The sequence below is a fragment of the Haemaphysalis longicornis genome, unplaced genomic scaffold (genome assembly GCF_048455015.1).
Source record: "Haemaphysalis longicornis isolate Haplotype H1 unplaced genomic scaffold, Haemaphysalis longicornis Haplotype H1 scaffold_7, whole genome shotgun sequence".
Taxonomy (NCBI): Eukaryota; Metazoa; Arthropoda; class Arachnida; order Ixodida; family Ixodidae; genus Haemaphysalis; species Haemaphysalis longicornis.
In genome coordinates this window covers 70,893,550-70,921,501 of record NW_027526422.1, presented here as the reverse complement: position 1 = coordinate 70,921,501, position 27,952 = coordinate 70,893,550, and the positions used below count along the sequence as shown (strand labels likewise).

Genomic DNA, 27,952 nt, shown 5'->3' with positions numbered 1-27,952 from the left:
CGATGAGTTCGTGTAGAAATCATTTAACAACCACGATAATTCCAGTGGGTGTACGATTCGCATTTAAAAAATTGGCCGCGTTCTGCTCACTTCGCTGCGAATGTCGTCGAAATACGATAGCCTTCTGCCATCCGTGCCGCGTAACTGTCTCTCTTCCCTACCCCGCCCCCTCTCCCGCTCTTCCCCTCCCTTCTTTCTCCTCCCACGATAAACAAAGTGGAGGTTTTATCAAGTCAATTCAATTTTGCCGCTTTCCACTGCTGGCCCGCCATCTACTGAAACCTTTTGTTACTTTTGGACTTCGTGGAATGCCGCCCCGAAGGGGCACTGCGAACGCTCTTCGTCTTTTAGGGTCATAACATCTTTTTCAAGCCGTATTTTTTATTTTGTATTGCAGAAATCAAGCAGCCATGTATTTTTAATAAAAAAAACACTGCAAATATAACTTATGTTTTGCCTCCAATAAGCCTAACGTTTTCTTTTTCCTCAACAATGTTGACGAGTATAAACATTGCCAACCGATTTAGCAGTTGGGAAATACTTGGCCTATATAAGCGTCTCGATTTAACTTTTATGGTGTAACTTTTAAATGATTAAATGATTTAACCTTTGGTCAGGCGGCTGAAGCGAGGGAGATACATACATATAAACAGACAGAACAAAAGTTTCACGTTTAAACAGCACAAGAAAGAATATCATCTTTAAAAGAGAGCATTTCCTTCTACATAGCAGTGAAGCCAGTATAGGGGAACCAGGGTGGCAAGCCAGCAGAACGCGCCAGCCGGGAACGCTAAAAGGGCACCTGCAACCACTTACCAGAATGCCGTTCAGTGATTCGGCACGCAAGAAAGAAGCGTTGCTCGCCACGACCAAAGCCAGTACTGGCTGATAAGGCCCTTGGGAAGTTCCGGGCAAACTACTGCATGAGTGCAATTCGTGGCGGCGGTGTTTTATCGTTGGACCACTTTGCCGCACGTGCTTTTACGTAATTGCGCTACTTAGACACTGGTGATTTAGTCTTCTGCAATTTTGTAACCTGGTTTTAAAGCCCGCTATTTTGTTCGGTCAGTTTTCGTGCGCGTTGTTTCCCCCGCGTGCCCTTTCGATGATGTGAGATTGTATAATTATTTGGGGAGTGTTTCAAATGTAGAAACACCGTATAAAAAGGCCCTGTAACGCTGTCCGAAAACGCCGGCGCTACCAACTAGGTTGATTCTGACAAAGAGCCGCCTCGGTAATCTCCTCTGGCAATAATATTGTTTATTAGCCCGGAGTATGAACAGAATTATTGAATATATTGAGTGCTTATTTCCCATGCAGCCTTCACTTGTCCTCTCGTCTTTTGCACCATGCAGGATTCTACAGAGTGCATTGCACACTGAAACCACCCTCAGAATACACGTGGCACCAGCCATTTTATTGCCTTGTGTTTCATTTCGCGTCTATTTCCACTGGCAAATTTTAGTATTCATGTTTACACCCCTACCATTATATAATCCTCTTTTGGCGCTCTTTGCCCTAGTTGGCCTTGCGCCCTTAAACATCAATGGTAATAATAATAATCATTATTATTATTATTATTATTATTATTATTATCATCATCATCATCATCATTAGAATACACGTGACCACGAGTTTCTTTTGTTGCTTGCCTCTTGTACGTGTGCCTCTTACCAGCGACAGTTTGGAGCTCCGCCTCTTGTGGCTCCAGCATTGTCCAATCTCCTACCCGCGGCTCCAGTATTGTCTGGAGTTTCTTCGTATTGTGTAGATTATTTTTCACCAGCCATTTTTGTGCGTTGCGTGGGTGTTACCTTCCTGCTGCGGGAAGTCTACAATAAGAATTTACCATTCACTGCTAAAGAAACTAGAGGGAAGCCCGAAGGATAAAAGTGCGTTCAACCTTCGCTGAAAGTAGGTCCAAGTGATTTTCAAGCCTTCAAAGACCCAAATCGCAAACGAAGAACGAACCCATGCTGCTATTTTTCGCGCACTAAGTAAACGCATCTACGAACGATCTAACTGTATACCTATATGTGGTCCATCATGATCGATGCGTGTATTGCGTTATCGAGAAGGTTCCTTTTTCGCGATTTTCGAGTAACCGTTTTGACACAATAGAAGCCCGGTTTCACGCACGCGCCGTGTGTCCACAGTCTTTATCAGAGCTTTTCGGTCGACCAACCGGTCTATGGGGAAATGCATTAGTTTTCTGACAGAACGCCATGGGTGCCACTAAGCAGGCTTTCCTTTAAAAACTCTGTACCCGAAAGCACGTGTTTCAAAATTAACGAGTTCCCACCCGTAACTATTGCTCTTTAAAAAAGGTAGTGCAATAAAGGGTGCACTTCTGAGATAGCTGTCTGTACACGGAACAAGGGATCAATGAAACAGCAAGGAATTCGTTGTGTTGCTACCCTCCTTACGCGCGTCTAATAAACGCTCGCAATAGCGGGCAGGCGTACACAGCTAACGAGGCGCGATCATCATGCAGCAAACCGGTAGGGCAGTCGGTCTTGTCGCCGCACGTGAACGCCATAACAAAGGCTCATCTCCTTCTCAAGGTTGGCTCCCGGGCATCCTGCTACAGCCGTGGCCAGGCGCGACCGGTTCTGACGTCACGGAGGAGTTGCGTGCATTCTCTAGGGGTGGGCTCTCGCTTACGCCTGCCGCCCTTTCCTTAAACGTCCGCCGAGTAGCCGTCGTCCGAGCCGATAGAAGGACGTGTGCGATACGGTGCCCGGTGCGCGACGTACCACGCTTCGATGATCCGCCGACGGACGCAGCCAACGCAGCACGACAGCTGAAAGGATACCACGCACACTTCGCGTGAGTGCCCTGGGCGAATTTTCTGGTTGAACGGACTGTGCAGTAGCGCACGTGATTAGGTAGTACGGTGGGAAGAGCTTACAGCGGCGCGCACATCCACGCATGCGCATAGCTGACGCACTGGAGCAGAACTGTATACACCCAATGCGCACGCTAGCGCAGTCGAACCCACTCATCTCAAGCTCGGATGTGTCGAATTTTGGCTTGCGCAGAACTTGTACGAAGTTTCCCATGAAATTTATGCTCATAGACTGTCCGTCCTTACATGAAGTTATCGATGGCACAGTTCTATTTTTTTGGTCCCTTTCGCGTTCAATATACCTCGTTCGATTGGGATGCTGGTGGATTGTGGAAAACGTAACAGGGAGAGATACCGACGAGGTCTTGTCATTTTCGAGGGGATTTCAGTGTCTAGAGTGTCGTCTTACAACCAAAAAAGCGTAGCTGGGTATTTAGATTACTTCTAAATTATCGCATGGGCCATGACTTCTCGCAGCGTGAGGTAACTATGCCGTTGTCTGCACGTGCAAAATGGCCGCAGTTTATTGCAAGGAAGGCTTGGTGCAGTTCCCTTTGTCGGAACGAGCGCAGAAATGGGAAAAGACGCCTCGGCACGAAGTGTATATGGATATTGGTGATAGAAAAATTGGGTTTGCTGTGCTACTGTTTAGATGCCGTACTGGGCTTAGGTTTGGCAGCAATGCTGTCGGCATGCCAATAAGCCACAGAGAGGCTTCCCGCGCTAGAAGCGAAAATAATCTGGGGATTTATTATTAGCCTTTTCTTTTCTCCAAAACTCGACAAGAAATAAAAACGTCCCGGACTGCACTAAACATACGTTTCTAGCTAAGCACGTCAAACTGACAACCAGCGTGACGCATCTAGATTAGTGCACTTACAGAATGGCTTCCTGTTGACAGTCAGCTTTTTAATGGTGTACATGGCTTTAGATAACATCACCCTTAGAACTGAATACAGAAATTTAAAGGAAAAGCACATATGAAAGGCAGCCTACAAAGGAGAAAGTTTTAGTATTCTTACTGGCAGGCAATCCAGGGGGAACTAGACAGCAAAGTTAGGCTTACGTTGTCTGCGCGTTGGGAACCTGCGTTGATTTCTAGACGCTATAAAACCCAAAACTATCCAGGGGAATGGGGGAGCTCTTTTAATTGGGCTTCACCGGCTTTGGATGGCTGTTTGTTCGATTTTGTGGCCGAACACGATAGCAGGAAAGTTTGGAATGGCTCGGTTGCAACGGCACAAAATTCGTCCTGCACGGGGCGACCATGTGTGGATAGTGTTCATGGTGGAAGTGATGATGGATAATACTATCTCGATTTACTAATGAAAGGTGCCCTAGATTTAAACAAACGCGATCGTCTGTGTCGGTTCCACTTGAGGACGAGGTATTGTTTTTGATTTACCGTCCGAAAATCTCGAAGCAGGGAATTCATGTGTATCTTAGCTTTTTTGTTCAATTGTTCGAATACACTGAATGCCAGAAGACTGGAAGAAAGAAGCAGGAAAGTAACAGAATTCAATGGCCAGAAAGGTTGTACATGTGCTTGATCACCCATCCGGTTTGTACATGGGTATTACTGGCACGAATCTGTTTTGCTATGTTTTCTTGTTTTTAAGACACTTCAAATTATGCGGCATCAGGTACCGCTTGCTGGCTGTTTGTTAAAGCAGATTGTTGCTGATACTGTCCCAGAATGCAAGAAGTGCCCAGTGAATCGAGTGCCGCCAGCACAGACTCAAGTCCCACTCACGTGGTGGAGCGGGGGCCTGCTGTCAGGGGCTGCCCACCGGTACAGTTGTTCAGCACATCCGTACTATCACCCCCGACCCTTCACTAAGAGGTGCATTGGTGTGTTCAGGAAGGGCGTCTAGATGCTTCTCCACCACTGCTACATGTTGCCTCGCCTCGTGCTTGCGTTTGTTCTGTGCGCTTGCTTTACCAATGTTGTTCTTGGGAATCGGCTTCAGTGACGTGACACTGCATATCATCCTCCCATGGTGGTACGATGTGTACTCGCGCCGCAAGATGCTTGGGGTCGAATTCTGGCGTTTGGCCCGGTGTGCTCAAGACAGGTTCTTGTGTCTCCTTGTGTATTTCTGCTTTGTTTTCAAACGTGTTGATACCAAAGTAGGCTTCGAGGTCCCAAGCTCAGTCATTTTTGGAACTCCGTGACTATCCTTACAGCTTTACATTCGAGTCTCCAAAGTCTCGGCCACCTCGTGTAGTTGGCAGAAAACATGGCTGTACGTGAGAAGGAGTTTCGTATGACTAGTTCGCTGGCTCCCCATGTATCCGGTGCGATTGGGTGAACTCGATGCTAGGTTTTATGTCACGTTTAGGTCATGCGACCAAGCCACGTCATCGGCTCACAACCCTTGTCTATTAAGAGTTCCAGGACCCCAAGGGTTTTCGTGCGATGTATATACAGATGCCCTGTTGTATGTTGAGGCTACTATCAGTTTGGTCCTTCCTTCGTGGCAGGTGGTTTGTCTAATGTGAGATGTTTTTTCGAAGGGAGAACTTGCATAAGGCCAATGTTTAAATATCACAGCGTGACGGTGTTACCTAAGAGTGCTGCCACTATCACCGAGCAGTAAGGTCCCCGACAGGTGGAACGTTTATTCTTTTCTGGCACATCTGTGCATACACGCGCGTTTAATCTCCCAGCAGCGTGTCCACAAGTGTGAAGTATCGCGACCCTTTTCAGCGTCAGTATGACTGCATTGCCGGCTTGAATGCTTCGAAGGTAGTCATGAAAAAGATGTACCCTCCCACTAAGAGCACATTTTAAACAAGGTATAGCCGTTAATGTTCTCGTTTTTTTTTTTTTCGCATTCTTATCATCAGGGCCCACCTTTAAAGGGGTCCTGAAATACCTTCCGCCGATGCATGGATGTACATGTACCCAAATAAAGCAATGTATTTGCAATCTCCTCCCGCAAGAATTTTGTTAAAGCGATGAGTATTAGCTGAGAAATCGTAAATCAAAAACCGCGCATTATCGTCGCTCCGCGTTTCCTCCTCCTTTCGACTTACTCTCCGCTGTTGACGGAGCGCGAGCTTTGCCTCCCATGATGCTGCGCTCCGCAGCGGTGACGTACTTCCGCTATTGCGCTGCTACGTCGTCTGCTACGGGCAAGCTTTGTTGACACCATGAATCCCACACTTCGCTCAAGGCTGGAAAACCGAACGAAAAATCTGGCCGCATGTGTGCGGCGGCCTGGCCTTGCCCTTTCGCGGTGTTCGTTGGTTCAGTTGCTATCGGTGGCACGTGACTTTTTATCGGCGGCGAACTCGCAGCCGTACGGGGAAAATCGTGCGCTCGTTCCCTTTGATGCACCGACACTGTTTATCCAAAAAGTGCCGTATCATATGTGGCCCCGCTGGTGCCGGGTCTTATTTTGCGGCGGTCGTAATTCCTGCCGGCGGCATGTGAAAAAGACATTTTAAATCGATACAGAACCCGTGCACAAAACCCTTCAATCATGTGACCAGTTCAGCTTGGGGCGACGCGTGGTGGAGAGCGGAAACGTTGGCAAAGCATGCTCCACCGCGGCTCTGAGCTTTCTGGCGCTGGAGCGAGCGCCACTTCTTTGAGAATCTCAAACATCGGTTGCCTTGACAACAAGGCACAAACCACTGTAGAACTCAGTTACAGTTGCGTGTTCCCGGTTCAGCTCGGGGCCCCACCTCGCGACATGTGGGCACTGCAGGCGTACCACCCACTCCCATTGGGAAGTGCGAGATGCGTTTGACATTACAGGAGGCGATGGTGTGTGCGTGTTGTGGACGTCTTTGTTTCGCGATGCAATGCGACGTTGTGCTTCTGCGGGTGGATAGTGCTTCCCATGGTCTCGGTTATCTTTCTCGAGCGACGTACGACTCAACTTCGCATGGGGTATGTGCAGTGTGCGTGGCTAAAAGCCATCTCGGCTTGTGCGCCGGAGTTAAGTGACTTGCTGTTCGTCCCCGCAAACCGCGCGCGAGGTGAGTGCCGAAGTTACGACGGGCAGGAGGAGGCAACCCATCGTCTTTCAATCGCGGTTCAGACTTGCAACGCATGTTGTGACGTTGTGTTCGTTCGAAACCCATCACTGGATTGTTTTGAAGTAGAATAAAATGTACGCGTCAAACCCGGGCATTCGGCTCAGGGCGTTCTCTGCGATTGCACGAAAGAAGTGCCACGGGGCTTCAACGCTTTCTTTACGGAACGTACTCAGGTAAGGGAATATCCATGTCGTGTTATGGCCGTGCTGCATTTAATACAAACGGTTAAACGTTTGTTTACACTTGTTTCGTTTGTCGTAAAATGTCCAAGCACTCCGGCACTCCGCCGGCAGATCAGCCGGCGAGCCGACGCTGAGCAGACGACTCATCTCTTTCCCGGAAGTGCGTGAAAAAGCCGCCCAATAACAGGATGTCTAGCTCATGACGAACATCTGGGAATCGATGATGTAGACATGTGAAGATGGCGGCGTCCAAAAACACAAAGGAAAGGGTGAGAAAAAAGCGACAAACTTTGCAACAAAAGTGTGAGCTTTCCGCTGCGCGTAAAAGAGTAATACTTGGCACAGATGACGTTGACGACCCAATCTAACGATTGCGCTAGTTCATTTAGTGTGCTCAAAACGCCTTTCAGGGCCCCTTTAATGAAATCTGATATAAGTGCAACGTATCGCACGTACAGTCTGGAAACAAATAACATTTCCCTTCAATAGGGAAAGGTTCATTTACTCAAATCGGCACTCAAGGCTAGTTATTCTTGTCTTAACAAAAATAGCCTCCTCTGAGTTTGCTGGTCGACAAGAGCAAGCGTCGTGAAGGCCTTTCCCCGGCTGGTTTTTCTTTGGCACTCCGAAAACACCGAAAAGCCCGTAGCCTTATCGACTTACTTCCCGCTACGTGGAACTGCTGCCTCCCATAAAATTCAAGATATTGATTTGGATTATTGCCAGCGCTGACACCCCCTCTTTAATTCCTTGACGTCGTTTATCATATCCACACTATGATTACGACAACTCATTAACGGCGAAGGAGACTGCGGGGAGCCAAGTATATTGCGAAATGCCTCCAAGCCGGAAAGGGACTATAGGGCCGTATAGTGTATAACACGCAATGGCCAGACTGCGATTTCTCTTGCTACGTTTTAAATAGGCGTCTCGTACGGTGTGTCATAATTTTACATGAGTCGTTGTATGCCAAAAAAAAAAATCTGAGTGCTAGAATATCATAAAAGGGACAACCAATATCAGTGCTATGTTTTCTGGATAATTCTATAGCCGCACTAAAAGAAAAATAACGTTCTGCTCACCTTTTGCGCGCAGAGCCATGTGTGCCGTCGACCATCGAAACCCTCAGTGCTGATTGGTCAGCAATACGAAAGCCACACAAGCTACAACTTTGCAACGGCGGGAAAATTGATCGGTTGCACTCATGACTATTCAGTGGATCTCGCATGATTTTTTTTTATTTTGGTGCGAAAGAAATGGCGGGAAAAGTGTGAAGCCAATAATAGCGTCGCAAACTGCAGATGTCTCTCGTATGCGACGCAGTCGCTTCGCGATCTGCCATAATCTTTCTCTGTTCACTATTAACGCCAAACGCGTTATTGCTGGGAAAGATTCAATTGCACCTATCTGCGATTGTATCCGTGGATCCGAATAGGCAACATGCCGCGTGCACTTCGCTTCCGTCTCGTGTCAAGAGTATACATCCTACGCCTCGTTGATACCCCGCTCTGTGATTATAATAATGGTGCTTGAATATTATTGCTAGAATAAATGCAGCGCTAATATTTCTACAGTGAGAATAATACTGCTAATCAGAATAATTCAGATTAATTATAGGCTAATTTCTCGTAGTTAAGCCGTTCGCCACGATCGCGATGGTGTCACCAAAACCCGCCGCGCAGATTGTCACTGCTGCGCCTCCTAACAACCGAACGCTAGAAAGCGCGCTGGAGTACGGTGAAGCCCGCCGATCGTCTTATAAAAGGAAACAGGAGTTGGGAGGGGCCGGAAGCTCTTTTTTCTAACGCGCTAGCAGACCTTGCAAACTCTGTTTCGCGCTGCGCGTCCGATGGGGCTCTTGCACATCCTGAGATGTACGCGACGCATATCCATAGATGCCTCTATAAGATGTACAGTAATGCGCAATATTTACGGGCCGGGAAAATTGTAATTTTAGGTTATTTCGCTTCCAGTAGGAGCTCACAAACTGTGGTATGCATGCGATATGTGGTATAATTTCTAAAGTGTTGCAAATACACCGCACATAATAACCCGGGCTGCCGTGCGGCAGAGAAATAACCCGAAATTGCTGCTTTCGTGGTCCGTAAACGTTTGCCCTATACGGTACCTCTCGCATACATATTCTGGACATGTACCTTTGATCTGATAAGCTATAAATAGCGATTTCTCATCGTTCATCTGAAATAAGCGCGAAGGAAAATGAGATACATAACCCAATCAAGCGAAGTGACTAGACGCTAAAAAGTGAATTTATATCTCGAACTGTCTATTTTATACTAGAGAACCCTTTTGTTATTTCTGCTCTCAAAAAAACTACGAACTAATCCAAACATTCTCTTCTTGATATAATAATAGTTCAATACCGCTTGTTCCCTGGGCGTTCCAAGTAAGAAAGTTTTGGGGGCTTGGCAAAGCTGAAGCTTGACACACACTACTTTAACTATTTTTACGATTGAAAATGCCAAATACAACTACGTTTTTATGCAAGAAATAGATTAGCTACAAAGAGTACTCTAAACCCACAAAGGCGGCCTTTATTACTTGTTCTTTTGCTGAGCACATATTAGACTGCAATTCCTATCATTGACGCGTCCTGCAGCGCTACAGAGCTGGCTAAATTACTTACTTCTAACGTCGTCGTACATACTTATGGACTTAAGTCTGCTCCAATGCACGCATAAATTGTGTGTGGCAAGGCGTAGTTCATTTCAGCTCATCTCTAAAACTACAAAAATCTCACTCGCCACCTGTGAGTAAAACTACGAGGTAAACTGTAAGCAGTAAATGTCTTGTTTACCAGTTTCCATTAATTCGGTCTCTTTACGAACTAGTTGTACAAAGAAATGGCAAATGAGCATTCCTGGGCAGTCGCATACTGCCGACACGACAATAAGGAAAAACCCCGAGAGGGAGTCGACTGACCATGTGAGGCGGCATCGTCACCGCTCGATTACCCAACGTCTAACGACGAACATGCGTCCAACGTTTCCTTCTCTGTGTCGGTCTTGGCCGCAGACATCATGCCCTTTCTTTATCTTTTTAGTTTATCCAGTGCGAAAGCGAGTGGAGAAGCCCAAGTCTTGGGTCATATCCGACAGGCATGAGGGGTATGGCGCCGTAGCATACGGTTTGTATCAGGCGCGTTCTTTCCCGTAATGTTTGTCGGCTGCCTGCTAATTCTGAAGTGCCAAGGTTTTTTTGAACTTTCGCTGCTGATTGCAATGCCGAGCGCGTTCACCATGTGCCTATCGGAAAGCTGAATTATTCATCTTCTTAATAAGTCATGCCATAGACGCATTTGACGCTTTCTCGTTTGCTGCCTATACCAGCTTGAATGTGCTCTTAGACGTTGACACCTGCCACACTATAATAATTGTAAGAATAACAAATTCAAAGGGTCAAATTTAGTGCATCAGGGATCTGTAATGTCACCTAAACACACCTCCGGTCAAAAACACGTACATGTGCGTTAAGTCGCGCTGCAGAGGGTGAAATCAAATAAATAGAAAACTCTGTGCGTTGTCGTCTGTACATGCTACCGTTACCAATAAAGCTACGTATGCTATTACCAGAATATGCGTGACCTGCCGATGTAGTATTGTTAACTGAGCTGACAGGGACGACGGAAATGATAGGTCATCAGCTGTGACGTATTATATTTACCAAAGAAAATTTTCATTGCTTATGTTCAAGGTGCCGGTGGTACACCTGATTCCACCAAAAATATTTCTAGTGTTGATGGAAACGGTGGCTACGGTAGACTGAATTCCACCATGCCGAACAAGTAACATTTACTCGAGGCTTTTTAGTCTGACACCGACTGAAATAAACAAACTAAAATTGAAATAACAAATTTGTGCTTACGGTGACGGCGTTAACGCCAGGCCAAATTTGTTATTACTGAGCCAAGGAATAATTAGGGCGTTGATGATCCCCGTGCTTATGGTGGACAGCGCACCACCATGCTCCGCAAAAAAAAAATCATTTTCGGTATTTATCATCAAGGCGCTGATGATGTCAGATCTCATTGAAACATGACGATACTGGTACAAGGGCCACCACAGAAGCGCTTGATCGCTCAGTGGGACTGTTTTCAACCACAAAGGGACAGCTTGCGGATAGGACGTGGGAGCACGTACGAACGCTTAGGTTCCGCGAAAGAAACCCATGCACTGCCCGAAAGAGACGCACGTGCATTTTTCGGCTTGGATTTCGTAATGAACGAACTTGTATGGAGAAACTTTCAGGCAAAAGGAAGAAAAGTAACTGTAGAACAAAGGCACGTGACGTCTATAGGCTAGACAACTGCTGCACTGCGAGCACAGGAATGAACTCTGAGAGACGGGATAAGAAATTGCGAAATGTAGAACACCAGGTTGATTGGTGAAAATATTGTGCAGGAGTTGACGTAAATCATTGTTATCCACCATGACCATCACCTTTGATGATGTCAATGGTGACGATGAAGAAACGTTCAAACAGCGGCCATATTCTTTACAGTGTTACGTAGGAGGAGTAAAGTTGTGTTGTCACCATTTATCGGGGGTGCTTTGGCTTGGATCCCAAAAAGAACACATTGCACTTTTCAACTCCTGAACTACGCGGAAGGTGTAGCTCTGGTACTTGTATGGGCATTCAGCAGCGCTCTCGCATCATTCAGTGTCATTTGGTGAACTTGGCAGTATACTAATGCGTCCTTGTTTACACGTAGTCAATCACTCAGTCGATCGATCGATCGATTGATCGATCAAGCAAACGTTCTACTTAATACGATCGTTATAATCGCATACTTTCGCTTCAGTTAGCTTTCTAACCACGAGAGGCATGGGACGTGCATTGTTTGACATACCTAGTGAAAAACATCGCATTCCCGGGAATTATTTTGGGTTCAAACTTCATAGCCGTGTTCGCACAGCAGATTTTGTTTCCTTTGGACATTAGTTAGTGAAGGGTGTGCAGTCGTGCAGCTTTCAGGCTTGACCACGTTAATTTCCCAACTAATTACTCCAAGGTGCCGGAGTGCTCTGCAAATACTTTTCACACACCTAGTGCTTGAGGTGAAGGCTTGTCTTGTGCGCAATAATCCACTAGATCCCGAAATAATATACATGGGTTCCAAAGAAATGGAATTCATCAGATGTAACTATCCGAGTAGCCACCCAAAACTTCTGCAGAAATACACTGCAAAAGGCTAAACAAAGAGTGATGTGCATCTTTACAGTGTTCGTGTTCAACCTAAGATCCTGCTGTACGCAAAACATTGCGTTTACGAAATTATTATACTTTGTTACTGAAATTTATACGCTTTATGCGAATTTCTAAATGTGGCGTTATAACGGGCGCCTTAATTAACCGCTCAGTGGTGCGAGACACTCGTCAATAATTTCAACTAGGTATTAACTAAAACACGGTCTGAACAAACAGAACACAGTACAAATAACCGCAGAAAAATAAAACGATTTTTTTAAGATACTGCCAAGTTACGACCTTTTATGTACTATGCAAATCGCACATCCGTGATTCGGAGAAATAAATTGGCCGAGGTTTCACAAACTTCAGGCATATTATGCTACGTTTCAATTCACTGAGCTCCTATTTCTATATTGTAATCAGTGTTCCCCGTTAAGCAGGTATGAATAGAGATTTTTAAAGATCCACACACCGACATAGATACAACGTCGAGGGCTTCAACCCTCTCGAGGTACATGTCAACTGACAATAAAACACTTCAAAATCTGAATGAGTGCCCAGTGTTGCCAAAAGCTAAGAAAAGGGGAAAATTGTGAGAAGCAGTTGCCGTTTTACGACATGCCTTTAAAAATTCGGTTCAACAAACTTTGGTACATACAGAACATCGGCTTTTAGCTTCGTAAGCATATGTTTGCAAGCCGTCACCAGTGCACATTTTAATCACCTACGCTTCGCGTAATATTGTATCCTACATGGGGCTATGATTCCCACGTCTGTCTTCCAACTGCTGCACACTGATCTTCTTCTCTTCAGTTTTCTACGTCGCACTTTGGGTAACTTAACTCATCCATCTTCATTGCCGAAGGGTGAACGAAATATAGCGCTTGACGGAGTACCTCCCGTTTCTTGACTTGCGCAAAGACCGCTCACGCTGCTGAAGCGGAACTGATTTCCATAAAGAAGACGCCCCCTCTTTCCGGCAGCGGACACATTAGGATAGATTGCCAGGAGGCAGTGCGTTGGAAACGCGCCGCTTCTGGCAAGGCCTTGGCCTTCCCAGAAACGGTAACAGGCAGTGCTCGCCTCAGGGCAAGGTTATCTGCATGGCTGTGTTACGCAGACAGGTGGCTGATGCGTACCTTATAAAAGAACGAAAACGAATAACGTCGCTGTTTGAGGTGGTTGTTGGAGAGAGTACGGGGCCAGAAGCAAAAAATGGCATTAAGAAAGCAGCAATGTCTACTTGAAAACGACAAAAAAAAACTCAGTGCAAGTTCTAGTCCTTGTGGAATACCCCAACAATAGATGATGAACATCCTGGCAATTTTAATTTAGTCCGTAACAAAGTAATTTTTGAAGAAACCTTCCGTCGCAACGCCGTGCTTTCGTACTTTAATTGTCGCACAATGTGTTTTATCAGCCAAATTTCATGCCTGAAGAAGACGCACTCCGCTGTGACTGAAGCCGTTGGTGTAGAGCGAATCACCCAGCTCAGCATTCCATATACGTACACATCAACAAATTATACCTAGCGGTATTGTAACCTGTGTCTTCACGGCTCCATCACAAGTGCGTAATTACTGCGCTATTAAAGGGCTTCCTTTTTTTCCTTTATTGCATGCAAAACGGGTTACTCGGATCGCATACTGACGGAGTCGCTCACAAGGCTTCAGAAAGCTCGATTGCGCACGCAAGTAACTTTTGTGAATCAGTGCGAAGAAATTAGAGGCAATTCAGGTTTATCATTTTGGGAATTCAAGAAGGAAAGGTTTTGGAATAGCTCACATGTACTATGAGCCCCAGTTAACCTCAGGAATAAACTCTTGCAAATATCATTCACGCGTCAATGTTGCGGTGAGTGAAACAGCTCTTCCACACTAGAGAAATAAATCCCTGCAGAGGTATATTAAGGTGTGTTTAGTTATCTACGATGCATTACAAATACGACCGTTAAAAGATTATACGAATTGATATCCCGCCTGTAGCCGCACAAATACGAATAAAAGATCGTCGTGTAAATTGCAGGTGAAGGCTTGTGTGCCACGACGCCCCACAGGGCGCCAAACATGGCGAAGCACATCATGAACAGGTCGAAAGGTGACACGCATGCGGTAAAGAGGGACCACAAGAAACTAATAACATAGTTGTAATACTTCTTTTCAAATACGGCGGTCAGCTAGTCAGAGGGCAGCCGAAAACTCAGGAACTTAAGTTTAACTGTTGTTCGAGCAGTGCATTGAGCAGGCATCGTTGATACAACAATGGCCAACAAACATGGTCTCAAAGAGTGAGAGCAAGTGAGAGAGAAAGAAACGCATGCATGCGTGCATGAGGTCGCCCATTTATTGTCAACCCTGTGCACGACGTAGGCTTCTCCCTTCATTGGGAGGGTTTGGCTGAACACAATATATACCGGGGAGCCCAGATCATGTTCTGGTGAAGGAATGTCTATTGCGTCCCCGAGAGCCTTCCTTCCTAATATGGTTGTTCCTGTATAGTTTAGTCTCACTGGTATCCAATATGTAATTTCTACCAGACCAGGCAGCACACCATTCCTGTAAGCAGATACGAATTTTAAAGATCGGTGCGAAACCGATTCTCTTAATATCGGGAGGAGAAACTTCAAGCGGCGATGTTGTCACTCAAACGACTGCCAAAGACAAGCAATCCGTGTTCTGTGAAGGACAAATACAAGTCCAGGGTAGGCAATCCTTTTCTGGTGTACAGGATTTGTAACCTTGGTGTCACGGGATAAGTGATATTCTACCACAGAATATTGGCCATAAGATGGGTTGAGCACTACCACAGAATCAGCAATAACTCATGTCCTTGCGAGGGACTGGCCGAGCTAGGTCCGGTTATAAGCCAGACCTTAAGAAAAACGAGTCTGTAAGACAAAAAATATTATGGATTATTTAGCCTTAACTCCACTCACTCCGTGATTCCAAAGTCTTTGTCAGCATGCTGATACCACCAGCGGTGCTCTAATTTCTTTGCTGCATTAACCAGTTCGACTTGAAATGCCGGAATCACGTTAGCGAAGTGGTTTGTGGATAGTAGAATGTGCAGTGTTACTTCGACCGTGTTGCTCAAATTTTGGCACAAGTTGCAGCTACATTTGTTCACAGGAAACTACTCCCAGCGTGGTAATTCTTTTCAATAACACTGACGTGCAAGCAGACCATTTAAAACTGTAAGCATAAGGAATGTAGATTCTCCCGAAGAGAGTCGAGAAATACACTACCATTTTTGAAGCTTAATAATGACAGTACGACGAGTGTAGCGAACGTCAGTCCGACTAATGCAGCAGGAGGTGTTAGCACGACATGATGTCTCAATATTATCTGCGCCACGTCACGAGACGTCGGTCAATGAAGAATTCAGTGAAAAACTAGCGAACTGACTGCATGCCACGACTACACGCGCTTTGCAAAAGGTGCAATGTTCCCTCGACTGTTTTGGTCAAACTTTTAGGGAACAAATCGCATCAACATATAATGACAGGCAACTATTGCCTGCTTGCGAATATGTTTAAATAAAACAAACGTGTAAGCTGATCATAGCAACCTATGAGCATAGGGAGGTATATTTTCGAAGATATACGTTATTATTTTTAAGGACCAATGTTGAGAGAACGTCAAGCCGTCTATGTAGCGAAAGGTGTTCGCACGCCATGATGCTTCAATAGTTTATTCGCAACGTCACCGCAAGTCGGTCAATAAGAAACTGATAAAAAAGAAGCGACCGCGCTGCATATGACCTTGGAAACTACACGTGCTTTTTAATGGCCTTATTATGTTTTCTTTTTAAAATGGCGCAATGATTTTTTTCGCATTCAACAAATTATGCGCTTTGCTGAAAGTAAACGTGTGTGTGATACCAGAATTTACATTTAATTATTTTACAACTTTGTTGCTTTGATTTGTTATAGTAGCGGCAGCATTTCCATTGGCGAAATGCCAAGCTTCCCACATGATAGAACTGTGTCGTACGTTAAACATTACCACACATTGTACCACAAAATTCGAATGAACACTACGAACTCATTGGTGGGCCGCTTTTTCCATCAACACAGAGGAGAGGCACCATGCCAGAACAAGCGCATCATAATTTCGAGCCCTGATGATGATGTTGATCAGCTTATTGCGTTTCAAGTGTGTGCAACTTTTAAACAGGGCCTTGATGATAGAGCTGCGATTGATATCTGACCCGTTTTTCATCCCTGGCGTTCCTAAAGACGCGCCCTGCAAGACAAACAATTCCTAAACTATATGCATTCGACAACGTTCAAGCATTCATAAGACGACTTCAGGTGTATATTGCGCGAGACGCTAAAAGCTGGTCCGATGTATTACGCCCCGTTTGCGGATTGGCTGGGTCGATATATGTGCAGCGAACCGACTATATCCCTCCTCCGCGCCCTTCGCGTCCCCTCTTCCTTACCAAAGCCCAACACACAGCACGGCGATAGTCGGGGTAATAGGGCTTCAAAGAAAAAACGCAATCTTGTTTGCAGAGAGATTCAAAAGCACGAGGCAAGCTACAATTAAGCAGCGCAGAGTCATTGCTAAGGGTGCAATAGCATTTAAAACAAACCAACAATGTTATTGCTTGCAGAAATACTCAAAAAGCATGAACAGTGCGAAGCCATTGGCCCGACGTTTTCTGCGACGGTGTTTACGCCGAGAAAATCTCAGGCAGTAGCAGCGCAAAAAGCAAGAACGAATGCAAAATACACCGCTTCCGTTAAACGCAGCCGCACCCTTCCCTGATGGTTCTTGCGAAGGCTGTCTCGGAGAGCCTTGTGATGCCGCGTTCGCTGTGCGTCATTTTAGACAAAGCGTGTACTTTACGTCACCACACCCATTGAGAGAACATGAAGAAAAACACCACTACGATGGCGTTGCTTTGATGTCGTACGTCCGGAGCAGAGTATGAGGCAAGCAATGTGTTGTTGTAGCGTGTATGATGTAAGCACAAATTGGTGAAGCAGTGGTGGCCCCACTCTTCAGATTCCAAACGTAGATGAAAGTATTCTCGGTTTTCGCGTCTTATTTTGGCATTTTGACATGGGATGCACAATAAGTTAAACATCCGAATGAATTTTCCCAAAATAAGGTCCCAAACTCAATGCTTTAGGGGGAAAGTGGTAAGCAAAATGACTTCCGTACAACTGTAATATTCATGTGAGGAACAAAGAAATACTGTCACGGTATTATTCCAACAGTTTGCAACATTTCTCACGGAGAAAACCAAACTTCCACTGATACCTTAGCTTCATAAATATGCTTAAATGCTTCACAAATGGCTGAAAGAAAGACATAGATATGCATTTTTACCCGAAGGCTTCCGTTCCAGATGATTGCGCTACTTTAAACTACGAAAAAGTATAAAATCAAAAGTAACCAAGCAAGTAAAACCGAGCAAGCAACCAAAAATGATTGTGAAAGATTTGACCAAGGCTATCATTTCAGACGATTGTGCCACTTTTAACTACAAAAAAAGGATAAGTTCAAATAACCAAAAATGTTTGGGATAGAATTCATGGACACAGAAGATTATAAGTACGAGTAACAAAACTGCTCGTGAAAGAATTCGCATGACAGTGCCACACATACATACTGAACTGATGGCAGCCAGCAGCAATAAATTAATCCAACACTGCACCTAACATTCCGAAGGTTCGTCCCAAGACCATCAATTGCGTGCACTTGAAACATCAATGCGAACGCTGTGCATGCATACGTGTCTCGACTAAGATATTAACCTCGTACTTTACTCGGATGTCTCCGAATCACCCTGTAACGATACGTCCAAGCAATGGCATAGACGCTGTTTTCTTTGCCGTGGGCCTTGGGTGGAGCCTCGCAACGAGAACATTAAGCAAATGAGATACCAACACTGCACATTTCTAATGGATGTATGCGCATGATGGCAAAAGCAACGTGCAGCCCCAGGACGCCTACGCGTGTCCGCCACTGGGGAATCTGGATATTTCGAAACCTAGCCTCGACGTTTCGTATCTAATGTCTAGGTTTTTTCCTCGCGGAGACAAAACAAAATGCAGCCCTCACTGTGCAGCGTGCTTTGTTCATTGCTGTGTAGAACCATTAAAATCTATTGGCTGCAATCGGCATCTATCAGCTACAAAAAGGATACCATCTAAAACGTTCCGCGTTTGGGCTATCGCCATAGACTTGGGCCTGTGGGCGTGGCCTTCGATGCTAAGCTGATCGGTGTTTCCACCTACGGACGGTGTTGTGTTTATAGAGTGTCTTCAGGACAAAGCTAGTGAACGACTTCTACCTTCGCTGGAGGCTATCTTTCCCGCATAACTAAAAGAAGAAAGGACCCTTCACTCGCTAGATGGGCAAGGCTACGAAAGTAACTCCACCATGCATGGTGCCCGAGTCAAAAGAATTCTCTAACTGGGCTGAAAGATACACCCGATCTCATATCCCAAAACAATTTTTGCTGAATCCAGCACGACGTACGGGAGGGGTACGGATTAATTTATTCCACCTGAGGATTTTAAATTGCGTCAAAATCTTTGTTGTTCGCCTTCGTCAGAAAAATAGCCACTGCTGCCGCGATGGGGCATACATCCTCGGGATCGGCAGCGCAGCGCCTCAGCCACGGGGCCACCAATATAATGTACAAACAATACAAAATGTACTCCCACACTCCCTTGTCATTGGCTATTCTTTCAGCAGTTACTGATAAATTGTAGAAATTCCATCTAGCATTGATTATACTTATTTGTTCAGCCCAAACGTCTGACAGGCAACTCCATTTGAAATGCACATAGTAAACCTAAAGCAGGCAAAAAGAGCACTACAGAAAAATATTTGAATAAAAATTTGTCGCGTACTGGCTTGCTTCCCTGCAAATAGCGTCGAAAGACGATAGTCGTCAGTCGCCTCTGCCACGTTCTGCGTTATCCGCTACCACCCCTCCCGCTCTTGCCCCCCTTCTCTCGCTCCTCTTAGTGATGAAATGAACACAGGTTTGTTCAATGCAATTCAATTTTTCCGCCTTCGCACTGCTCGCGCTCCATCGGCTGGGACAGCAAGGTTCTTTTTCACTAGCTTTTGTTTCTTGTTCGGCCTGGAACCGCACAAGCGGACGGTCTGTTGTTTCTGTGCTTTCTTTCATCTCCAACGAGCTTGGAGCCCTTCTTCGCCATTCATAATACTTTAACGAGTTCTTTTTCACTTGGTAGCGTAAAAGCCAAGCCAGCGCATAATCTTAACTAAAAAAACGCTGGGGGTGCCGGTTGAGTACTAAATTTTTTCTCGAAGGTGCCTAAGGTTTCCTTTCTGCCAAATGACGAGGACATGAATGACTTCCGCCAGCAGCTTTGGTAGTTTGGAACGGTTCTGCCTGTGTAAACTTCTTGTTGACGAATTGCTTCAACTTCTGGTCAGGACGCTGAGTCGAGGGACATACATACATACATACATACATACATACATACATACATACATACATACATACATACATACATACATACATACATACATACATGCATGCATGCACGCATGCATGCATACATGCATACATACATACATACATACATACATACATACATACATACATACATACATACATACATACATACATACATACATACATACATACACACATACACACATACATACGTACATACACACATACACACATACATACATACATACATACATACAGACAGACAGACCAAAATTTTCAGGTGAAGCAGCCCAAGAAAGGCTATCATCTTTAAAAAACAGCATGGCAAAGTTTCCCAAATTGCTATGTAAAAAATAAAGCCAGACAATTCGCAAAGGATGAACAATTGGGGGCAAGATGACATGAGGAAGTGCACCTTTAGGCCTATGTTTTTTTGGTATAGATCGTTCTCGGCCCTCTGAGTGCACGACATTTTGGTGATTCTATGTATGTGTGAAGCGACCATCACACCTAATCTTTGCACGCTTCTCTCTTGCAGCCATGTTGTTCTTCCAACACCTATTTATTGCCATTCTTGTGGGCACCACCCTTTCATCGCATTGTGAAGCAGCTGCTGTAGAAGAGACTCAAAAGGGTAAGTCTGGCCTATTTTTGTTGCAGTGGGTCATTATTATAGACATTTATAGATATATGCACTCCTGGGCCTGGTGCGTCGCCACTGCACGCACGCAAACTGTCTTCAGGCCGCGCGCGAGACAGACAGAGAGAGAGAGAGAGAGAGCAACGTTTATTTGAGCTTTCTGAAATGGGAGTGGTTCCTTAGTCCTGGAATCTATGAGATGAGCAGAAAGCCTTCGCTATGCATGGCAGGAGTTGCTGGACGTCCAGATGGCTGCTGGTCGCCAGGCTCTTCCACAGCTCAGGGGTGGGAAGACGCGGCCGGAGAGGCGGAAATTTTAGGTTTCGTTCACACTGTAATATAATACGAGGTAGAGTTCCGGGTTGTGAACAGAACTGGCATTCAGCAGAGTATTGACTTGGAAACATACGATGCAGGCGAACTGGGTGAGGAAAGGTATTAGTTTGGGGTCTGCGGAGTAGCAATTCTTCTTTCTTGGCGAGTGCAGGGTGAGGTGGGGGGGGGGGTGTATTCTGTCGGACCGGTTATACTGCGTTGTCTTGATATGTTAAGAATGGAATGGACGATGTGGTCTCTTCGCAAGTCTGGAAAGAAAAAAAAAAGCGTCAGAGTTATTGGTATTAGTGGTGCCTCCACAGGCTCGAGAGAAGCGATTCTGTTCCGCTGTTTAGTATTGAAATTTTACAATGGCAGGGCTTAAAAATTGAGGAAACAATGTGGGTGGCGATTACGATACTCCATATTAAGAAACTTTTGCGCAGCTCAACTGGGTTTTATGAAGCAAACGCACATCATCGCTGAGGCAGTACTCCCTCGTGGGTTCTTTCGACCGCAGCGATGGTGAGCCTCGGCGTAGGCGGCGCGAAGTGCGTCTCAGGAAGGGATCGCGATCTGCGCAGGAAGTGAACGCACATCATCGTCACGTGCACGCCTCCCCCTCACCCTTTCTCTAAGCGTCGCACAGACCCGCGGTGGTGGTGGTGGTGATTTATTAACAAAGGAGGGAAGAGAAAAGGCCTGGGGATATTGTTGAACTCAACGGGGAGTTCACTCTCCCTCCCCTCCCTCCCCTAAACTTTCGCCACACTTTCCTGCGCAGTTTTCCTTGTGTCGTCGCTCGCTAGGTGACAAAGCCCTCGCCGTGCCCCTTTCCGTGGCCGTCACCGTATTAAGAGGACAAACATATAAAGATCATTTGTGCGCTCAGCGTGCGATATGCCATGGGCAGGATGTACACTGGCATATAGTAATATCTCCATACCATGTATACAGACATGTATTGTATATGCGTACATTTTCTTGCAACAACGAAATGTAATGTCGTAGAGCTATATACACCCATCGACAAAAAAATGCAGAAAATCCACAGTACAGTATATGCATTCACCTACATACTCAACAATGTAACACACATGTTTGTTGCCACACTCACCCAGAGGAACGTAGATGTGTACGGTACTGGTCGCACATCTCTGTATCTTGAAATGATTTACACCTTAAGCTGGTCATTTAGTCTTCGCAGCTCAGTCTTTCAAAAGGGGGCATTCAAGTAGCACAATACGCACATCTTTGGGTTGATATCCACAAATGCATCGAAAACATTGAGGGAATTTCTTGGTTTATGCGACATCAAGATGAAGGCATGTATAACGTGTCGAACAAATGACAGAGATGAGGTTTACATTGATATGTAAGGGGCAAGTATACAATCCATACAATAGCGATGCACGATATTTATTTGCGAGCTACATTTTCAGTGTGATGTGTGCCCTCAGTTGTCTCCAGTAAGTCTTTACATTAACTCTCGTGATAAATACGACCTAAATTTTCAGCCGACTCTGGTAAGGTTTGTGATTGTAGCCCGTGACATTCATTTTTCCAGAGTCTATATTAGACCCTCAGCAAGTACACGTCGGGAGAACCTTCTCGATAGTACTTGTATATTTTTAAACTATATTTGGAAATTTGATGACCCAAATGAGTTACTAGGTTTTTAAAACGTCATATTTATAAAGCTCTAACCACATGGAGCGATTTTGCAAGCTATTTGGGGAGCGACGCGACTAGCGATGAACTACTTTTCGCCGCGGACCAAATAGCTCATCGAATCGCTCGGTTCTGGGTCGCCAGTAAAAGTCGCTCACCTCCCGGAAGTGGCTTGGACGACTAGCCAATAGGAGAGCCTTAAGGGGTGCAACTTTCGGCTTAGGAAGAGAACGAGGGGAAGGGGCGAGCAGCGTCGCAGTGCACCCTGGAATAGTACGACCCTCTTCTTACTGAAATACATTTATTTCGTTTTTGTGACAAATGCACACATAAAAAAAAACCTTGCAGCCGTGTGTACTTCGATAATCGCATTGGGCGCTGTGCGGCAATATTAGGATCGCTCGTCGCGTCGCTCGCGCGATCGCTTTCACGTGGATGCCTGAGCGAGCGATTGGGACGAGTGATTGCGGGTCCCTGTAGCGTCGCTCATCACGTCGCTCGCAAAAATCGCTAAATGTGGTTACTGCTTAACAGAAGTGAAGACCCAGCACAAGAATCTGAACTCTTAGAATGTGCAACAAAAGTACAAATGCATACATAACTTGTGTTTTTTCCGACGCAGGCACAGATGGAAACCATGTCGAGCAAAATGAAAGGCTACGATTCGCTGGCCGAGTGGAACGCTCGGTAGAACTCAGCGAAGATGATCCTCCACCGGCGGCAACTGAAGCGAGAAAACACAGTGAGTTGAGTTGGCCGACCAAGCATGCTCGCACTAAGAAGTCTAGAAGGGCGCGACAAGCACCGGGTGGAGTCGCGGTTGGATGGTCCGGGTACCATGGGTACCAGTCCTGGTACACGGACGGATCGGGTCGCTGGACCCAGCGCACAGACGATCAAGTCGTCAGTGGGGATCCAGGCATAAACCAACGCCGCTTGCCACCGTCCGCTATCACGTGGGTGGCGGGCACCAGCGGCCCGCTGCCTCCAGGCGCCGTAGTGCCTCCCGGTCTACACGAGGCTGTCGCGAAGCTTATAGGCACAAGCGTGCAACCAGTCAATCCAGCACTCCCAGGCGCAGGAGTGATTCAAGTACCGACCATCGGAGCGCCAGGAGTGCCCGTTCAGCAGCCATGGCCAGTGGGCAGCGGTGCCCAACCGGTGCCGGACGTTGCAGCCGTGGACGCTGTAGCTCCGGTACCAGAGGAAACCTCTCCGGACATTACTCGGCCTCCCAGGTCGCATAAAAAGCAGGCCCCGGAAGACAACAAGGCTGGCGGAGAGGGAAAATTGGTGCTGTCCTTCAAGCAGGCGGTGCCTCCGAAGGACGAGGACGAGGATAATAAAGAGGAAAGTAGGTGGTGGTCTGCTTGGAGGCTGCTGCCGGTGCGCTGCTCATTCGCTACGGCTGCTGTTCGGGGGCGTCTGGCTTGACTCTGGGTTCGGGCTTCTGAGGCCTCGCTTCACGCTGCTCTGTGCCGCTACTGCTTTCGCTTCGTAATCACCACCCCCGCTGGTTGTGGTCTAGTGCTGTGGACTGTGCGACAAGACACCGCTAGTTGTCAGGCTACAAGTCGTACACAAACTCTTGGACAGAACACTGCACTCTCCATTTGAAGAATCATGTGATCGAACAAGAAAAACGTGGAATGCGGTACACAGTGACAGTGGGGCCGAGCTTTGCGAAGATAATGATTGTGAAGAAAGAACCGAACATCCTCTCAGAGTCGCAGCAGACGTCTTAAACAAATCGCGCCCATGGTAGCTTTCCAACGGGTACTTTCAATTCAGTCCAAATGCCACACGCTACAAGAAGTTGGAATTATTTATTTCAAGCACCACTTCATAACTTCACACTTCGAGGCCGGAGTTCTGATGAAACAACACAGAAAAAGCACGACCATCGCTGTTCGGCCAAAGTTGTGGCTGAGCTTTTTTTTTTCGCGACTTTAGGGAGTTATTTGAACACAGCTGAGATTATAATCCCGCTGCTTTTTGGCACTTCGTCGTTCAACTTATCATCGCTAGTTCTGCAGCATGCTGAGATTACGCAGTGCACCTGTATGCTCGGTTGTAGCCAGAACCACACTGTCACCACACTGGCCTGCTGTGGTCTGCTTGTTACATATTTGCATGTACAAGGCTGCAAAAACAAAAAAACCTTGCCGCAATGCAAATTTAGTAATCATTTTCAAACATGAGATTACCGACTGGACACTACCTTCACACTTACATTCCACGGTTTACATTTATTTCAGCCAGCCTCAATCGACATTAAAAAACTTATTTGGAAAACACAAAAGCTTGTTCAGTTAAATAAATGCATAGTTCACCCAAAAGCTGCTCTCTTAAAAGGCCAGTTCGTACTAATTTTTGCGGGCTGTGAGGAAATAGATGTCTTCAGAAGCCTACTAACCCATCTCGTTATGCTTTTGCGTAAATATAACGTTCAACACTTTTTTCAGCTTAAAAAAATCACCAACTTAACGCTTTCAGAACGTGGTGAACAAACTCGTCCAGTCCCTAAATTGAGAAATGTCGGAGTCAAATATTACTGCTCTGCATACATCCGTTCATTTAGAAACTCGATCAAAAAACTTTTTATCGTTTCCTGCGTTCTTCGAGGCTCAAATTACTTGGGTGCTTATGTGACGTCACAGAAGCATTTGATAGCCACTCTAGAACAGTTGCAACAAAATCAGGATAGGTGGGAAAAAAGGTGTCCTTTGCGGCGAGTAAATGAGAATGCAGTTGTGCGCTGAGTAAATATGGCTCTTGCAGTGCGTTCAGGCACGAAGGAAAGAAGACAGAAAATGTGGTATTAGCAACACCGCAGTACCCCTTTGAAGTAATTTATAACGTCTGGACTGATGCGCGAATACCTCAACGGGTACTCTCATTTCCGTTAAAATCGAAGCGCCAGATGCTCAGCAAAAAATATTCTTATAAGTCACCTGTGCTCAACTCAAGCTATTTGCCTGGGCTGCTGTACTGCTGATTAACTATGATCGCTTTGTCGCTTTGCCTGTCCAAACTCACTGCGGTACGTTCAAATTGAGATGCTGCGTCGATGTTATTCCTGTAATGTGAAAGGGGCATAACTCCGACCTTCTGAACAACCCTCATCACGGATCAAGTTTTAATCGACCTAATGCACCAGCTAATTATACCCCTGGCGTTTATTTTACCAGGGTTGCCCCGGATGCCCCCATGGTTGCGAGGAGAAGATTACTTCATTCCGCCGGGACATCGCGCAGGTCCCGGTGGACACGGCGGTGGGCCACATGGACGTGGCCGTGGGCCGCCCGGACACGGAGGTGGACCGCCGGGACATGGAGGTGGACCCCCGGGACACAGGGGTGGACCACCGGGACACAGGGGTGGACCACCGGGACACGGTGGGGGGCCACCGGGACATGGCAGGGGCAGGGGTCGAAAGGGAGGAAAAGGTGGTCCGCACAGAGGTCCACACGGAGGGGGCGGCTACGACTACGACGACAGCCATGAGGGACGTGGTGGCCACGGTCCACCCCCAGGCGAGGGCTCTCCCGATTACCCTTACGAAGGACCTCCGCAGAGGCCGAGACCGAGACCCAGGCCACCACCGCCGCCCCAGGAACAGCCTCCTCCGGCTCAAGACGACCACTACGACCCGCCGCCGCAACAGAAGCCACCTCCACCTAGGCCCACCCCACCACTTCCCTACGACCCGTCCGAACCGGAGGAACCACCGGAAGATGCTCCGGTCGCAGGCTTCACGTCTAAGGGTGGAACAAACCTGCGAGACCTGCAGCCGCGTGAGTGCAAGCCTGCTGGTACCAAAGATAATTCGTTCGAACAAACCCTGGCGTATTAAAATTAGACAACAAAGGCAATAAAGAAACTTGTGAGCAGGAGCGAAAGGGTTTAAGCGCTCTTTCGTTCTTGTTCTATGTTGAAGTTGGTTCTGTAAACCAAGTCAAGGCAAACAGCAATTATCGTAGTTTTGCTCTGAGACAGGTCAACCGCGAATTCCTAACTTTCAATAAACTGACGCTAATTAAAAAGCAACCCAATCGGTAGTTTTGAGCGATGGGTGCAATAGCGTTCCTTTCTGCGCGGCTAATTTTATTCAATTTAATATAGGTCGAAATTCCTTGAAGACGAATAATAGGCCGACACTTAATTTTCGGTCAGAGGTTCCGGAAAAAAAATCTCAGACTTATACTGGAATTAATACAGTATAGCTTCCCCATAACATAATCAAGGATCGGAGAAATGCTATAGCCCGAGCTTTGTTTGCTAGGCACAATGAACAGAAAATAAACAAAACAACAGTGCTCCACGCTGCATCCTTTTTAGTACGCACTGTAGTACGCAAACACACCTTTGAATACATTGCTTTATTTCAAGTACGTTTTGAGCAAATTGATGAGCTTGAAAATAGATCCACGCTGACACTGTTGTATGATGATATTAAAAGGAATGATTATTATCTTTGCACACAAGAATGCCCTTTCGCTTCGACAGCAGTGACAATGGGAAGCGTTCAAGATTCACGCTGAACAGCCAATGCACGATAAGACCAAAACGCGAAGTAGAGAGCAGAAGCGCTTTCTACTCTCTCCAGGTGTGTTTTCGTACGCTGAGGTTGTTCATCGTGATGTAACCCTTGCTTTGGCATTTCAAGGAGCCGCCTGTCAGCAAGCTGGTTTCTTCTAACTCGGTTTTGCTGTTTGCGTGTCGAACTGTGAACAAGGTGTGTTTCCTTCTTCGCTGGTGCAGTGTGCGGTGTCCGAAGCCTCGCCTTTGCGGAAGACAAGACGAGTGACTACCAGACGGTACCTTTCATCGTAGGCGGCAACGTGACGTCACACCGGAGCTGGCCGTGGATGGTATGTGGGAAAAGCGCCGCCGCCGGCGACGTAACCTTTCGCGGAATCCACAAACAGCCCGCTGATATTGCAATGCCCTCCGCTTACGTCATGGCTATTATCTCACTCAACTCGCGTATTCTCGGCGGTGCATTTGCTCGTGTAAATCATTTCTTCTGCTTTACGCTTCTTTAATTACGATTCTTTATGAAGCGGACTTGCCGCCTTCTACGGAAAGTACAGCTGCACCTTTTTATCTTGGTCTGAATTTGCGAACGCTTGTTTAAACGGACATTTACGCGTTTAGCGTAGCGAAATTATCTGGCCTTTTAATTGTATGAATATAGCTACGCAATAATTAAATTATTACTGAACATTTTGCCACAAATTCACATCACATTTAGTGATTTTGCAGGAGACAGCGCAGGCTCTCCGTTGCAGAAGCGGCTTTGTATCGCACACTGCCAATTTTTGATCTTTTCACCACAGGCCAAGCTGGAGGTTCTGAATCCAGATGAGACGACGTACAAGTTCTTGTGCGGAGGCAGTCTCATCAGCGCCCGCTATATGATCACAGCGGCCCACTGCTTCAGTCCCATCCCCGAGTGAGTAACATCAAATCTAGTCTCCTGCAATCCAATGTAAATAAACAGTTGATAGTTCTTTTGTAGTGAGGAGCAGACACGTTGTTTCTACTGCTAAGTTTTTTTTTATTTCATCCCTCCAACGAGTT

At 46.3% G+C, this 27,952-nt stretch overlaps 1 protein-coding gene across 5 annotated transcripts in view; it reads left to right on the top strand.

The window, feature by feature from the left end:
* Positions 1-2,661: 2,661 nt before the first annotated feature.
* LOC144145914 (uncharacterized) overlaps positions 2,662-27,952 on the top strand; it is a 31,746-nt gene continuing 6,455 nt past the window's right edge. Inside the window, exons 1-7 of one of the 5 annotated variants that reach the window (XM_077677755.1) lie at positions 2,663-2,829; positions 20,279-20,374; positions 22,989-23,108; positions 23,442-23,720; positions 25,558-26,163; positions 27,131-27,240; positions 27,709-27,824. In XM_077677755.1, coding sequence (XP_077533881.1) covers positions 20,281-20,374; positions 22,989-23,108; positions 23,442-23,720; positions 25,558-26,163; positions 27,131-27,240; positions 27,709-27,824 — 1,325 coding nt within the window. In that variant the 5' untranslated portion in view covers positions 2,663-2,829; positions 20,279-20,280. Of the gene's footprint in view, positions 2,830-20,278; positions 20,375-22,988; positions 23,721-25,557; positions 26,164-27,130; positions 27,241-27,708; positions 27,825-27,952 lie in introns of all 5 variants that reach the window. The other 4 variants (XM_077677754.1, XM_077677753.1, XM_077677758.1 and 1 more) reach the window with 4 other exon arrangements.